This window comes from Tachysurus fulvidraco, chromosome 12 (assembly GCF_022655615.1).
Source record: "Tachysurus fulvidraco isolate hzauxx_2018 chromosome 12, HZAU_PFXX_2.0, whole genome shotgun sequence".
In the NCBI taxonomy this organism is placed as follows: Eukaryota; Metazoa; Chordata; class Actinopteri; order Siluriformes; family Bagridae; genus Tachysurus; species Tachysurus fulvidraco.
In genome coordinates this window covers 13,034,346-13,049,457 of record NC_062529.1, presented here as the reverse complement: position 1 = coordinate 13,049,457, position 15,112 = coordinate 13,034,346, and the positions used below count along the sequence as shown (strand labels likewise).

Here is a 15,112-nt window from a genome sequence, read left to right as displayed (position 1 = left end):
ATGAGTACGGAGGAGGAGGAAAAGGAGGAGGACATGTCAGCACTCTTAATGAGGAGCCCGGAGCGCTATGCCTACACGGGCGAGGCCACCAGATGTCGGCCCGGGGTCCCTTGAGAACTCTCTCTGCGGAATTTCATCAGCGTGCCGGGGTGACCCTGCCCCATCCAGCGGCTGAGCGTGCTAAATCACCTTTACAACGGATTGCAATCATCAGGTCCTAAAACATTAACGTATGAGTGACCCCCACCACACCTTTTCAGCCCACACTGTCATCTCAAAAAGAATTGTGTCCGTGTGTGTGCGCGCTCGCGCTCTGTGTCCGTGTGTGTGCATGTGTTTCTTTCTAGGTTCGTGACGCGTGAGCGTGTTTTACTTAGGCGACAAATTTATGACGTACCGACCACAAGCTAAGAATCTCAGTGATGCGATGAAATGGTATTCACGGTCGAACTTGTCAACAATCAGCAGTGTCTCCCCTTCATGGGGCCACGGAAACGACTCCTCAAACCAGAAACGACTTTATTACGGCAATAATGGCCACCTGCTTATCTACAACGAAGTCCTCTGTGTGCACTAGATAAGAGTTTTATTAACAGGCCGGCTGTAATGTCCTGCATTCAGTGTACAAACAGCGGCATATAACCGACTTAATCAAGCATAATAAGCTTCAGTCTATAAGGCGCTCGATTGCAACACAGCCTGAGAACGCAAAACGAAGGAGCGCTTTAATGTCAGTGCGATCTGAGAAACTGGCTCAGAATAATCCCTTATATTAAGCCACATTAATCCACAACTGCCGCACAGTAAAGGTGGAGAAACTCATTTCAGCTTCGAGATGTGCAATCTGTTATGAACAAAGCGTCGGGCTCGAGACACAAGCTGCCCAAAAGTCCCTGCAGCCTTTCCAAGATGTCGATAGCATCAATAGCTGTTTAAAACATTTATGCGGACTATACACGCTTCCGTGGCAACCACATATATTTTAGGGTAAAGAGCAACATATAGGAACTATTGTTCCTCAAGACAAACGAATTACAAATGTACCCTCTTAGGAAACATCAGAGGTCATTATTGTCTGATTACCACAAGTCTCAGATGAGATATATTAAATATATCTCATTATAGGTACAGAAGACATAACAATGATGGACCACATCACTGACACGCCTTTGCACCCTATAAGGTATAGCTTTTTTGTGGCAGTGCAGGGAAGTGTAACTAATTAAAGGTCACCTGGCTCACTGACTTCAGGTGCTTAAGTGAAAACCAAAATGAGTATAAAAAAAGCTAAAATCAAGTATTCAATGAAATGCTTGCTGATTATGTTCAATATGACAGTTAGAATTGTAAAGTTCAGAATTTTTGCTTTGATGCTTCAGTTAGCAGCAGTCAACCTGAAAAATCAAAGGCGTTAAACAGACAAACGGATGGATACATTGAAGAAGGGACACACACACACACACACACACACACACACACACACACACACACACACACACACACACACACAGAGAGAGAGAGAGAGAGAGAGAGAGAGAGAGAGAGAGAGAGAGAGAGAGAGAGAGAGAGAGAGAGAGAGAGTCGGAGAGCGCGAGAGAAAGGGACTGGAAGAAAGGCGCATGGGTAAAGAGAGATAGAGAGGGAGTAAAGGGAAGAGAAAGAGAGGTGGAGTTGCTGTAGGTGGTCCTCCTCATCACTGTTGCCTGAATCCACTGACAGGGATGCTGCGTTGATGCACAGTGGATGCATGAATTAGGAAAGTGCCTCGCAAGGATGTTTGCTCATAGCGCATGGATTGCGGGTGGATTTCTCATGGGCTTCATTCTTATTCGGACATATCTCAACATTGGGATGATCCATATCAATCGAGAAAGATAACTGAAAAGAGCTGATAATAAACAGGACGCTTTGCATGAGTTTCAGATAGATGTGAGGCACAAGTAAATTCTGTATAAAAAAACATCATATTGGTGAAAAGTGGACTCAGTGGAACATGGCGAGTACCACATTTTTACCAGAAGACTAAGGGATCCTTGTCCACTACAGGCTCACAAGATGGATGTAAAAAAGTCGGAAGACGCGTCCGGCTCGGACAAAACGAATCCAACCCTAATCGACTTGGGAACCTTTTTCGTGGACTCAGATATAATATTTGGATTTACGAGTCATCTTTTAAGACGGAAAGCAAAGGTAAGTGCACCGCAGCCACTCCACAAGTTAGTTGCATTAAACGTGCGCTTAAGCGGGAGTGGCCATGAGTGACAGCACAGAGAGCAGCTCTCTTTCCCCTCACTCACCAAGCTCCTGTTTTATCTTCAACTATTGACCCTTACTTATATTCGAAATCATTATTGTTAAAGCATCTTAGAAGAATTGTAGAAAATCGTTTCTGTCTTTTGGGCAACAAGTTCTGCAAACGTTCATGGCAATGATGCAGTCTGCTGCTGACGAACCATCAGCAGCCGAGGACGCGCGCAAATCCTTTCTTAGGGTAAGACAGAGTAAGTTAGAATGGCGAAAAAGATTAATATGTGCAAAAGGGAACACCGATACCCAGCTTGAGACATAGTCTAGTACAGGCACTATATATAATATTCTATAGCAACATGTAGAAAGAATAGATAGATGCTCTAGATATAGATCCGTCTTTAACATAGTGTAAAGGATATACATAAGGCTCATATCAACACAGCTATAGACATGTATTTGTTTGCATGATCATTTAAATAAACCTGTATAAATGCTGACTTAAAAGTTTCGTGTGTTCATTATTTTTTAAGCAACATATGCGTTTCATGTAAGTGATTCTAAAACAAAGCAAAGTAGGTTACATCATCACGTCGTGTTCTGTAACTTGAGCAAATCCATTTATTTACATTTATTTACGAATCAACACACCTTTAAATTAGATATGTAAAAAAATACAAAGATGAAGGTTATATATGATGGTCATTCTAAACAGTCCTTCAGCAGTATGATATTTCTCTATTTTTTTAATGATCAGGAATGTGTGCAGCATGTGTCAACAGTGATACTGAATTTATTGATGACACCTTTGGATTCTGTGCTTCGGCAGCCTTCTGTTCAACTGTTCATTGTGGTGCACATTCTGTGACTAATAGCCAGACAAAGAAGTGGGACACTTGAGGTGGAGGGAAAAGGAAAACCATTTGGGCTGTGACTTCAAATCATGTGACCACGATGCTTACATCATCAAATATTTAGATATAAATAATTAAATATTTGAAATTTCCATAGTTTTATTTCACTCATGGGTTTAAGTTGTAATTGCAAGAACGACCAGATGATGGTGACAGAGTAATAGAGAAGAATTCGTTCGCTCCACGTGCGCCTCACAGCAGCAACACGGTGACATTTACACAACACGAGAAAGATGACATCATTCTTGTAAAACATGGGTCTTTATACAATTTAATGTAGGCTAGTCCATAAAAAGAAAGCTTAATCGATTTCGAAGACCATCTAATTAATAGAATTATAGAAACATTAATGCAATTTGGAGATCCTTATTCAGTCTCACGTTACGTACTGTAGGCATGCGGTTTACTTTAAACCTTGGTAGTGTGTAATAGTAGGTTACTACTCCTCCTGTACTACTCCTCCTGTACTATTGAGCAATTTTGGAAGTAGCCAGAGCGCGCGCTCGCACGTACATCCACGCCCCCTCGGCTGCTTACGGTGCAGCGCAGTGACAGCGGGTCACACTGCAGCTTCGCTCCGACATGGCACGAAAAAACGCACAACTTTTCCATGGCGATCTAAACATGCTTCTTTCACCGAGTTTCACTTTTAAGCTGCCGCATTTCTAACTTGCGCATCAAACGTGGAATTTAGAAAAAAAGAGAAAGAAACAGATTGCTGAACTTTTTGCTCAGTTTTGATCAAGATGACTGGAGCTGAGAACACTACTGCCAGACAGAGCAACAAGCGCACCGCAGTAAGTTACAATATAAGTAGTGCTTTGTAGGGAGTTAGAGTCAGAGTATTTGTTTGTGATAGGTATACCTGTGATCGTTTCTCTACTGAACTAACACCTAACACAAGCACTATAAACTTTGCTGAACCGAAAAAATGATGCGCTTTTTGGAGATGAGAAAAAGCGCAACTTGCTTTAATGGTGCAGCTTTGTGAACTATTTCTGATGTTTTGCAAGGTTGATGGAATTTCCAGTGCAGAGTCTTCTTCCTGCTCTTCCTCCGAGCCCAGTCCACGACAGAGGCGATACGGGAGCAGACCCCAGCCTGAGGGTGCGCGCTCAGTCAGCATCACCGAGACGGACCGGGACGACGTCACTAAAGCCACAGACTTGTGCAAGCAATGCCAGGTGACTGTGGCTGAGCTTAAGAGACAAGCACTTGCCCTGACCGAGCCAACATCACTACAGGTCAGTAAGAGATTTTTTTTGACCAAACCGTTCACACACATGTAACACTATATTCATATTATTACACTACTTACATTATTTACATCAACCAGTCCACCTACTGGTATGTTTTTGGGAGGTGAAGGAAACCCAACATTTACCCAACGTCAGAATCAGGCATTTTATTCCTAACCTTTCCACTCACAGAAGCCAAACAAGTTGTGTTATGTAATATTAGCAATGATTTTCTCTGTTCTGTTTCAGTTAGACACAAGTTTGTTATCTATGGCTGCTTTTAAGTTACTGAATTTTGGATTAAACAATTTTTAGCAGTTAATTAGTTAGTAACTCATATCCTAATATTATCTTTACTGTGACAGCTTTGATTGTAGTTGTTCATGATCTTTCCCACCACAGAATTATCAGAAATTCTTCAAGGACCCCATTTTGAGAGACTGCAGTTTCCTGTCATTGCTTTTTAATTGTCTATAATCTGTGCGTTTTTTTCTGATGAACTGTTCTGAATCAGAGGTTGTTATGTGACAGTAGATATTGTGCATTGATTGCTGAATATAGCAACTGTACAGTATGAAGCATATTCATATTATTTTAAAGCCTTTATGTCACATTCAAACTTGAGGGTGCGCTCTTGTTTTGTTGCCTTAATATGCTCCAGACTTTCAGCATCGAAAACAAATAGAGTTACCTTATCCTATGGATTTCTACATGCTTTTTGGCTCTAGCTAAGACTACTGAGCATCAAGCTGCAGTGGGAGGGCTTGAATTATACAAGACTCAATTAGTGGTGATGATTGAAATCCTTCATCGCTTGCCAAGGCCAAATGTGAATTCCCCCTCATGGTCATGATTAGTAGCGGTCTGTATAAACAGGAAAAAAAAATCGCTTGTGAAGACAGCATGCTAGTGTACCTAAATCATTTAACTTAAAAATGCATGAAACAAAGTAAATCAAGTCTCTATATTTGTAATCTGTTATAGTAAAGAACTGTTACATCAACATTTTCATTAATAGTATATCAGATAAATTGTGACCTTTGCTGATTTGCTGGATTTCTTTACTCTTGGTCATGCAAGACTTTTCTCTCCCACTTTCACACACTTAAGCTAAGAGCGCCGGTAGCTATTGGTCTTTGTAGTAGAGCACGGTTTGGAAGTGGCTTATTGTTTTGGGAAAACAATGCTTATCTCACTCCTTGTCTGTAGACCTCGGGATTGGGGGGTTGTATTTGCTGTGGAGTCTGCAGAGGAAACAGACACCCAGTTGACCTTCACCATGCATTCAAAGTGTTCCTGTATACCCCTCACCAAATTCCCACCACTGTTAAATATAGGCTTGCAACTCTTTATTGTTGTCTGACTTGCTGCTGAGGCTAGGCCCCCCCCCCCATGTAGTGGTGGTGGTTTCAAAGGAAGATCTCACGCTTAGGTAGGATTTCACTCCCTCCAGTTTTATTTGAACCTCTGCTTCCCCCTCCCCAACCCCCCACTCCCTTTTGCTTTTTTCCAGGTTAACAGATAGGACAGAGGAGGCTTTGTATGTGTGTGTGTTTGTGTATGTGTGGCACACTATCCAATACTCAGTCCTTTTACTTGGATAAACAGAATTCAGGGCGTAGTTATATCTGCACCCAAACCCTCCCCCTTTTCTCCTTATCTTGTGCTTTCCTCCATCACTGGGCTCCTGTGCTGGTTTAGCATGGGAACTTAAAGAGCTCTGGACTGCCTGGCCATGCAGATCATTGCTCCTGTGTGGTCTGCACCAGGTTTGGAGATGGCAGAAGGAGGTTAGAGCAGAGGATTATTACTTTATCAGACTCTGTGCTGATGGCTTAATGAGGCCGTGGGTGCAACCGCCATGGGAGGCTGCTTTTTAGGGAGGGGAGATCAGTTTCCTCAACCAAAGAGCAGAAAGGATACATTGTCCAACTGGGACACAGTGTGCTCACCTGACCTGAACTTCGACACATGGCTGATATAGGTTCTTAAGGATTGCTTTACTTTATTATGTTGTAAGGAATTGCTGTTTCATTATATTATTATATATTCAATTCACATAATATTAGCAAACTAAAATCTGACTTGAAGGCTATCAAATATTATACAGGTGTATGGTGATGCTTAGTTTAGTTACAGCTTGATTGCAGTGGTCCTCTTGAGTGCTTTTGGCTTTTAATGATCATTCAGTGGTATATTTAGATTTTGCCAGTAACCTCATTGGCACAGGGCTTAATATTAGAACGAAACATTTATTACACCTTTAATTAGCCATGCTAATGCAGTGTGGACAGTCAGATTACTAAAAGGTGTATTTCTTCTTTTTTTATACTAGCAATAGCAGTTTCAGATTAGCAACACAGAAAACAACACATACTGCTGACTTACAATTTTGATAGAAGGCAGTGTTTGAAATTGTGCTGTACTGACTTAAAAGACAAACTCAGTGTTGCATGTACAGCACTGGGTTCATAAGCTGATCCCAGGGCTGATTTTCTGAGACATTTCATACAGACAGCTGATAGTCACGCTCGGTCCAGGAAACGCATGGTCAGCACTGATGCTCTGGTGACAAGCTTCTTCATAGTCTTCTGCAGTATGCGTGTTTAGCAGGTGGCAATTAGTCTTTCTTCACGCCCCACAGCTTTTCATGGGCTCGCATTTTTCCACAGGGCTAGCCCAGGGTTCTCTGCATCCTTTGTTTTATTATTTATTGTCAATGATTCCTTTGGAATGGGCACTACTTCTCACATAGTGCTGAAGCTCGTAGCTCAATAGTTCATTTGCTTCAATGTCAGGGCATTTAATGCCTTAACAATAGCAGTCTTGGTGAAATGTCTGGATGCTTAACACAGCACAGTGGCAAAGAATTCATTGACAAAAAATGACTCGGTACTTGTCACAAAATCTTGAACAATCTTGAACTGTTTTAACATAGGTGATGTGACTTCTAAAGGGGCAACACAAATGGTCGAAGTTATGCTGAAATTACAGTGTTGTAAATAGGGATTAACTAGTAAGATGGAACCTGAGAGCTACACCAATCTTGTCTTGGATTCCAGTTACATTGTGCACTACAATTATGAGATCTTTCAACAAGACTGAGGAGCTTGAACACCTGGGTTAGATCAACCATACTATATGGGCTAGAATCTTTACCCCTTCCATTGTGGTTGGACCTCGGGTATCAAATTTAATAAGATGAATTATTGCTTGGGGGTGGATGATTTTTCCATATGCATTGTCTGCTTAGTGGGTCTGAAGTGGTTGTCATCTCTTACAATTGGTCACTAAATCTCCAAGGGTCTACAAGCTTTGTGTTGTGATCTGTATGACATTTAAGATTCTTTCAGGTCAAAAGCACCTGTAGCCCGTGGTCATTTTCTGGTTGAATATGTCACCTGATACAGTGGATGACATGAAGCTACTTGCCTTACCTTGGCGGTAACTGGTGCCTCTGAAAGGTGCATAGACAGATTTTATTATGAAATGATAATTCTTGTAGAAGCATGATTATATGTATAAGAGAAGCAAGAAAGAGAAAGAGAAGAAATAAATAAATCTCAGATATTCTTTATGAAAGTGCAGGGGGTTCGGTTAGTATGACATTGCATATCAGGAAATGATTATTATATCTTTGAGTATCTAAAATTCAGTGAGTATATATAAAAAAGAAGGGAATAAATGCATATTTATTTTATTTCCCCACCTTCCTGCATTAAAACTCAAATTTGTATTTGAGCAATATGATAAAGTTCCTCATGTGAACTCCTATGAGACTTGTTGTGAATACATGCTGGAGGGAAATAGCTAAATTGTATGTAGATAGGTCTGACAATTTTTTCTTATTAACCCACACTTTTCTCATGGGAAGGCAGGCCAGTTGAAGGGAAAGGTAAGCTCTTACTGGAAGTCCTGGTTCGGCAGGCTTGGCCCATCCTTCACCTTGATCCCTGCAGGCGAGGGTTGCCCTACACATGCCTGAGCACCTGCTATAAATCAATCAGTTTACCGTAATGGTTTCACATTTAGTTCTTACCTCTCTTTCATGCTGTTTGGCACTTGGCACTAACAGGGCTTGCACAGCAGCTTTTGAATATCTGTGTTGTTTGCTGAGGAGAATTTTCATTTATGATTTATGAGACATAATTTTCGTTGGCTCTCTTTTTTATTAAGGCAGCAACATTTCTGCAGTTCTCAGAAATCACTTATTTCTGTTAAAGTGATGTGACATGCATGGACATTTTACAAGAGAACCTTCGGAAATAGGCTTTAAATTTACAGGAATAGTCTCAGTTCCCAGTACCGTTAATCAAGTCGCTAACATTCATTCCACAGTGACAGAGACATTGACATGTGCTCTTCCGGTTATTTGGTGTGAAATGTACCTTCTGGGTGAAACAGTGAGTGGACATGCTGAAATCTAGCTGAACCCAAAAGGTGGAAGTGCGTGACAGAAGAGATTGAATGCCTGGTAGCATTGGACACACATGTGAATGCCTGTCAGGGTGGAATAAATGAGAGCAGGTTAAGAGCACCACTCTGGAGATGGAGCTTTTAGCATGCGGCTCTCACCTTGGTGTAACTGCTTATAACTATTTAAATCCATCATCACTGCAGACCACAGGTTAAAGACCAGTTTTCCACCGCAGGAAACAATAGAGGATTGATGAAACCCTTATGCAGGTGTTATATTTGCTCGTGTAAGCCTGGTCACAGGTGCACATTAAGCGCATATTTGAACTTGGAGCTGTTCAAAGACAAGCTGTGTATTTAACTTATAAGATAAATTATATTATTTTGTCTCCTTTTTAGAAAATAAAATGTTCTAGTTTAAAAATGTTTAAATGATCTTTATATTTTCATGAGCATGAACAATTTGGCACACATATACAGTGTATGTCTTGGATGAAATAGACAAACACTTGCAGTGACTAATGCACTGACTGATGTGTGGTTTGTGTTATTTGATCCTTGATTATTGATTGACAGGCTCTGTGAGTCTTAATTTTTTCTCCTCTTGTATTGCAGGAGCTGGGTACACATATGTATGCCAAGTGAAGTTACACATCTTGGCCACTAGAGGCGCTATTCCCCAGGAAGGAACACACAATTTGTAGCTGTGAAGAAAAGTTAGGCGATGTAATTAGAAAATATTTACTATTTGTCTATGTGTTGATGCTGTGTGCAACCTAAAAAGAGATTTAGGTTGCCTATAAAATTGGAAATAGGTAGAAAATCACATCAATTTCATGACCAACTATCCTTTTTGGTCATTTTTGGTCTTTGTTGATTAATTATTTATTATTATTTCTTTAATTAGTTAATATTTCGAGTTTGCACAATTTCGTAACAGACGTTACTTATCGGCATCCATTTACGCACATTTTATAAGGATGTTTATTCATTTTAAAGTCCAAATGCATAAATTCAATAATTTGAAATCTGGATTTTAGCAGTGCAGAATTTGATCATTTGATTGAATACAGCACCAACATGAAAACAGTCTTTTATCTATAATGTTCAAGACTCACAGAGGGGATATACACCATGCATTGACTATATAGCCTTGAAGTGGATGCATTTAAAAACACTATGATTATATAAGCAGCATGTCAGATGTCAGAGTTGAGCTGAATTCATCTGTCACAACTCAGAGAGAGACACGTGGGAGATGATTGACAAAACCAAAGAGAGGAATAGAAGACAGGAAAAGAAAGCATAGAAGGAGCACTGACACTGCACTAAGCAGATAAGATGAAAGAATGAGCCAGGAGAGATGACTGTGAAGAAAGACAGGTGTGGAAAGAAAAAAAAAGAGTCATTTCTTTGGTGTCATAAGCATAGTTTCTGTTGTTGATTGGTAACGACAAGAGGAAACAGCTCTGTGCTGGAGGGTGTGAGAAAGGGTCAGGTTTAAGAGAGGCTTTAGAGTTGTACATGTGTCTGTATGCTTGAGTATATGTTTTAATAAATGTAGTGGGTAGATATATGTGGAAGATGATTCATTTTATATCAGATTGAAAGAATGCATTTTGAAATGCTTTAACTAGTATAATATCAATTCTCCTTGCCTAGTCCTGTTTGTTATCAGAGCAGCTTGATTGCAGACTAGATAAAAGAAAAGATCAGGACGGTGTGGGTCGTCTCCCACTGGCTCCAAAAAGCTTAGATTCTCAGACATCTGGCAGTCTGCTTGTCTGATTTTTTTTTTTTAAATACGTTCTCAGACATTTTAAATGGCCAGGCACAGTATACTGCATGCACATCTGAAAGAGTTAATGAGTATTTGTGGAAACATAAGTTGAATGTCTTTTAGACCTTTGCTAGTCTTCATCAGTGCAGCTTCAGTTGAGCTCTGTTCTATTACTCTAATATAGTTTCACTGTCTCTGCAGGAGGGTAGCTATTCATGAATGCGGTTTGGTTAAATGTCATTTAGCCATATTTGTTAGGTAAAAGTTTTTGAAATGTGTTTCATGAACAGATTTCCATTTTCTTAATATCAGACGTGTTTCTTTTAATCATTCAGTTGTATCATGTTTCAACTGCAATCGAAGAAATAGATCACATAAAAATACAAAAAAGTGTATTTCTCAGATCTAATACAGACTTATGAAAGTTAACAGGTTCACAACACCAGTTACATTTTTAAGTTTGACCAGTGAGAATTTAGAGCGAGAGAGATGATGACCCAGTTAAAAATAAATCATAAAAAAACTAAAGCCAAGCCAACCCAAATCTAATGTCCCTTGGCTGCTTTACATTAGAACTCTAAAACCTTTCCATTAATACACTGGCTAGCTGATTGGCATGAACAAGGCACTGGCTTGCCAAAGCAAACCCGCTCTGGAAGCTGGAACAGACCATCCTAAGGCAGTATGACCAGCTGGAGCAGCATGATGCACTGGGTGTTTTTTCCTGTCTGTTACACATCGATCAAGCTTATTTGACCCAGACGAGCTCCAGAGTTCTCAGCCATCCTTATGAATATGAACGAAATGACATACAGCCACATTTTCTAAAGCTGCCAAGATCAATTCAAATTCAACAAAGTAAAACTGGTGCAATTTCAATGAGCAAAGAAAGAACTACTTGTGCTTCTGCCTGTGGATCTCATCTGTATCCAGTCAGCCAAAATATTCATTTGTCTCGCTAAACCAGGACTTGGCTAAACTCCAGTGCACTGTATAGTTTGAAGCATATTCCTCCTCCAACATGCTTGGTACAATATTTTAATATAAATTATCAATAGCTCATCATTTAGGCAAAGCAACATGGCAGTGCAATACCAGGACTAGAATTCAGAACATTGCCTGGTTTCATAGGAAATGCTGTGATGTTGCCTAGGGTGTGTATCTGTGTGTGCTTGTGTGTTTGTGTGACTTGCATGATGCATCCTTGGTATGCCCTTATTTATCCCCCAGTGTTTGACGCTCACGCGCCTATGTGGGTTCTGTAAATCTGAGCATGAAAATTCTAGTCGAAGTTCATGCCCAGGCTCATTTCACGCTTCAGGGTCTCCCATCATGTGTGTGGCATGTGTGTGTGTATGCATGCAAATGTGTGAATCTCTGTGTAGTCTGTGGAAAATGAACGACTGAGAGAAATCACATTATGATATATATATATATATATATATCTGTTTTCCATTTTCATGTTATTTTTTCTGACAGAGAGATGGTTTGTATGGTTTCCTTTGAAAAACTACTTTGTTTCACTCTATTCATGCATTCATTAAGCAAATTAACCATAAAGGTTTTTTTTTTCTTTGGACAATAACATTTTTGCATTTATGTATTACATTCAGAACAGTGTTTAGATATATAATCAAGGAAAGATACAAAAGCTGAGACACGCTCTCCTGTTGTCCATGTATTGTGATAGCTGTAGTGTGAAATAAATACATTTTCATTTGTATTCTCATTCTGATTTTAGAATGCAAAGAATGCAAAAGTGTCAAGTTTCAAAGCTTTTTTTAAATATTTTATTTTGATGTGATATTTCTGCTCTTTGATCTCATGACATCTGTACTCTGTGCCGCTTGCCTGGAGTTCTGATAAGATAAAACTGATCGCAAAATCTATGGAGCATCCCACTTCACCCTAGGCTATAGATTCCTGTTTGCTGATAGGTTGAGTCTTGAACTTTGCTTAAAAAGATGACGTGGGATAAACCATCATAGTGATTGAGGAGTGTATTGTGCTCACTGGGCACAGGTTAATAATGAGTTGCCTAGTAGTCTAAAAGATAAATTGCTAACTGTTTTCCAATTCTGACTTATGAGTGAACATTTTTCAGATTCTGCAGCATGTTTAAAGATTTTGCACACATTTGGGCATGTGGTCTAATTTTGGCATTCCAAAAAGTGTGTATTGTGTTGTGCAGTACATACAGAAAATAATATAGGATTATTAAAAAAATCCAGAGTAAGTTGAATGCACCTTGATACCATTTCTTTCTTGTGTTTTGAGGGATCTTGGTTTGAGTCAGGTTTACCAAGCAGACTTGATGAATGACAGCAGGTATATTTGAGCGCTGGTCTGTTTTTGGCAAGGATTATTGTTTTAAACCTGATGCAGGCAGCTATATGGAATAGCTGGAGAAAAGGCAGCAGTGTTATGATGTGGGAGAACTTGTATAGGGTTCATAAATTGTATAAACATGTATAAACATACATTTTATAAGCATAAATCTTGCTGCATTCTGTATCAGACACAGGGGTGTGCTGGTGTACAGTCAGGAGTGACTTATAGTAGTCTAAGCTCAGGAGGACAAGAAACAAGTGGCCTTAGGTGCTTTGCTGTAATATACCAGTATTGTCCAAAATGTACAAAAATATCATAATATAAACCTCCAAATCCTACAAGTCAAAGCTATTGCTGTGTTGTCCCTAAGCACAGGGTGTTGTCTTGTTTGCATCAGGTTTATAAAGTAACTGTATTTGCTATGTCTTATTTAAACCTGCAACATTTATTTATATATATTTATATTTTAGTGTTTATTTTACTGTTTCTGCGATATAAATGTTGAAATGCACTCATCCCTTAAAAATGAATGGCTTAGTTAGTCAGAAATAAAGCATGATGGAATGATGTTATAGGAAAATAATCAAAGACGGGGTGCTGTGATTCTGTTCCCACCCCAAGCCGATCTTTACAGCATTTCCAAAAGTGTTGTATTCCTCTTATCCCATGTCATCCTTGTCTCTTGAAAACATTTACTCTCACTGTCATAGCAGTATTTTGTCGAACCACAATGTCCTGCCTGTTACATTGAGGATGTTTATGATGTCCCTTTAAAAGTTTTCTAATCTGTTACCATGTGTTGTCACAGCGAGAGAGGTCTGTATTACCCTTCTTGTTCCGCTGACACTATTTATGATGTCACAGTGGACGTGTCCATCTCGCAGGCTGTAGTTACTTTAGTGAGGTTTTATGATGTCAGAATGGAAGTGTCTTCCTGGAGAGCTTGTCTTTTATCTCTGCAGTATGTCAGCTCCTTTAACTCACACCTCACTTTACGAGCCCCTGTGCTGTCTTTCCCACGCACACCTCGGCATGCTGGTCCTCAGCGGCACTAACGCTCCAGAAGCACTCACCCCATTAAAAAGCACAGGCAGGATCATGAACTTGCAGAAGGGCTTTTATGCTGTACATTTTGGTTCCTATGTTCACAACTTTTCATGCCATGCTTGAGGTTTTAAGGTCAGAATGTAATTGCGTAGCATTTTTATTACATTGCTGTTCAGCAACCTTAATAAAAATAGAAGTGGTAGATGTGAAAGCGTCTAGTGCCTAGGATTTCACATAGTGTCTGAATAAACTATCAGTTACAGTGTTAAGCCCTTTTCTGTCTTATTTAGTCCTGTATGCTCACTTGCTCTCTGATGGGGCTTCCCCAGAATGGGTTATTGTCTGGAAGAAATTGTTTGTTGATGGAAATTGAGAACAATAAATATAAATTTTACTCTTACTATTGGATGTACGCTCCTAAAGTAGCCATTACCCATAATGACAATCCATTCTTATCTCTCTTATGGTGGCTGAGATCAATAAAGCCTCCAACATGTTGACATGAAGAATTATCAAATTTTACTGATGCTCTCATTTATGTTTTTATTTGTAGGGTTCATACATGCTACAAAACCATAAAGCTTCTTAGAATGATTTAACCCCAGTAAATTAAAATGCTGCTTCCATGCTGTAGTTCAGCAGCTTGAATGGAATTCGAACTCAAATGAAGGTTTACGGAAGAAGAATGTTGAAAATTGATATGGTTTTGGTTTTGTTTCTGAAAGCTTACCAGAACGGTTCACATGAAGCTCACATGAAAGCTGTAAGACCACATTTCTTAACATCAGTGTTAGCAATACTTTTACAATGATGCATTTATAATGTTTATTTGCTCATTCCTAGTAAGTTCCTGTACAGAGCTGTGATGCTATAAATTAGGCTGCTGGTATGTTTAAAACAATATTGTGATAAATACACTCAACTATTACATATACAAATATTTGGAGTACCTACACATGTAAACCTAAAGTTTTCTTTGAAACTCTGGCTACTTAAAGAAGAAGTTTTCATCCTGTTTTCACTTGTGCAGTTTTATTAGTCTGTGTATAGAAAGGTGGGATTTTCTGAGACATCTGTCCAGCCAAGGTGTGTGAATGTGGTCTGACTACTTCTGGCTCTGGCCTTTAGATCTTCAGAGT

At 39.6% G+C, this 15,112-nt stretch overlaps 1 protein-coding gene across 3 annotated transcripts in view; it reads left to right on the top strand.

The window, feature by feature from the left end:
• The first annotated feature begins 1,697 nt into the window (after window positions 1–1,697).
• The window catches only part of kif26ab (kinesin family member 26Ab), a 68,352-nt gene continuing 54,937 nt past the window's right edge, over window positions 1,698–15,112 (top strand). Inside the window, exons 1-2 of one of the 3 annotated variants that reach the window (XM_047821698.1) lie at window positions 1,698–2,190; window positions 4,175–4,405. In XM_047821698.1, the coding sequence (XP_047677654.1) occupies window positions 2,056–2,190; window positions 4,175–4,405 (366 nt within the window). In that variant the 5' untranslated portion in view covers window positions 1,698–2,055. Of the gene's footprint in view, window positions 2,191–3,688; window positions 3,959–4,174; window positions 4,406–15,112 lie in introns of those variants that run through there. The other 2 variants (XM_047821696.1, XM_027172524.2) reach the window with 2 other exon arrangements.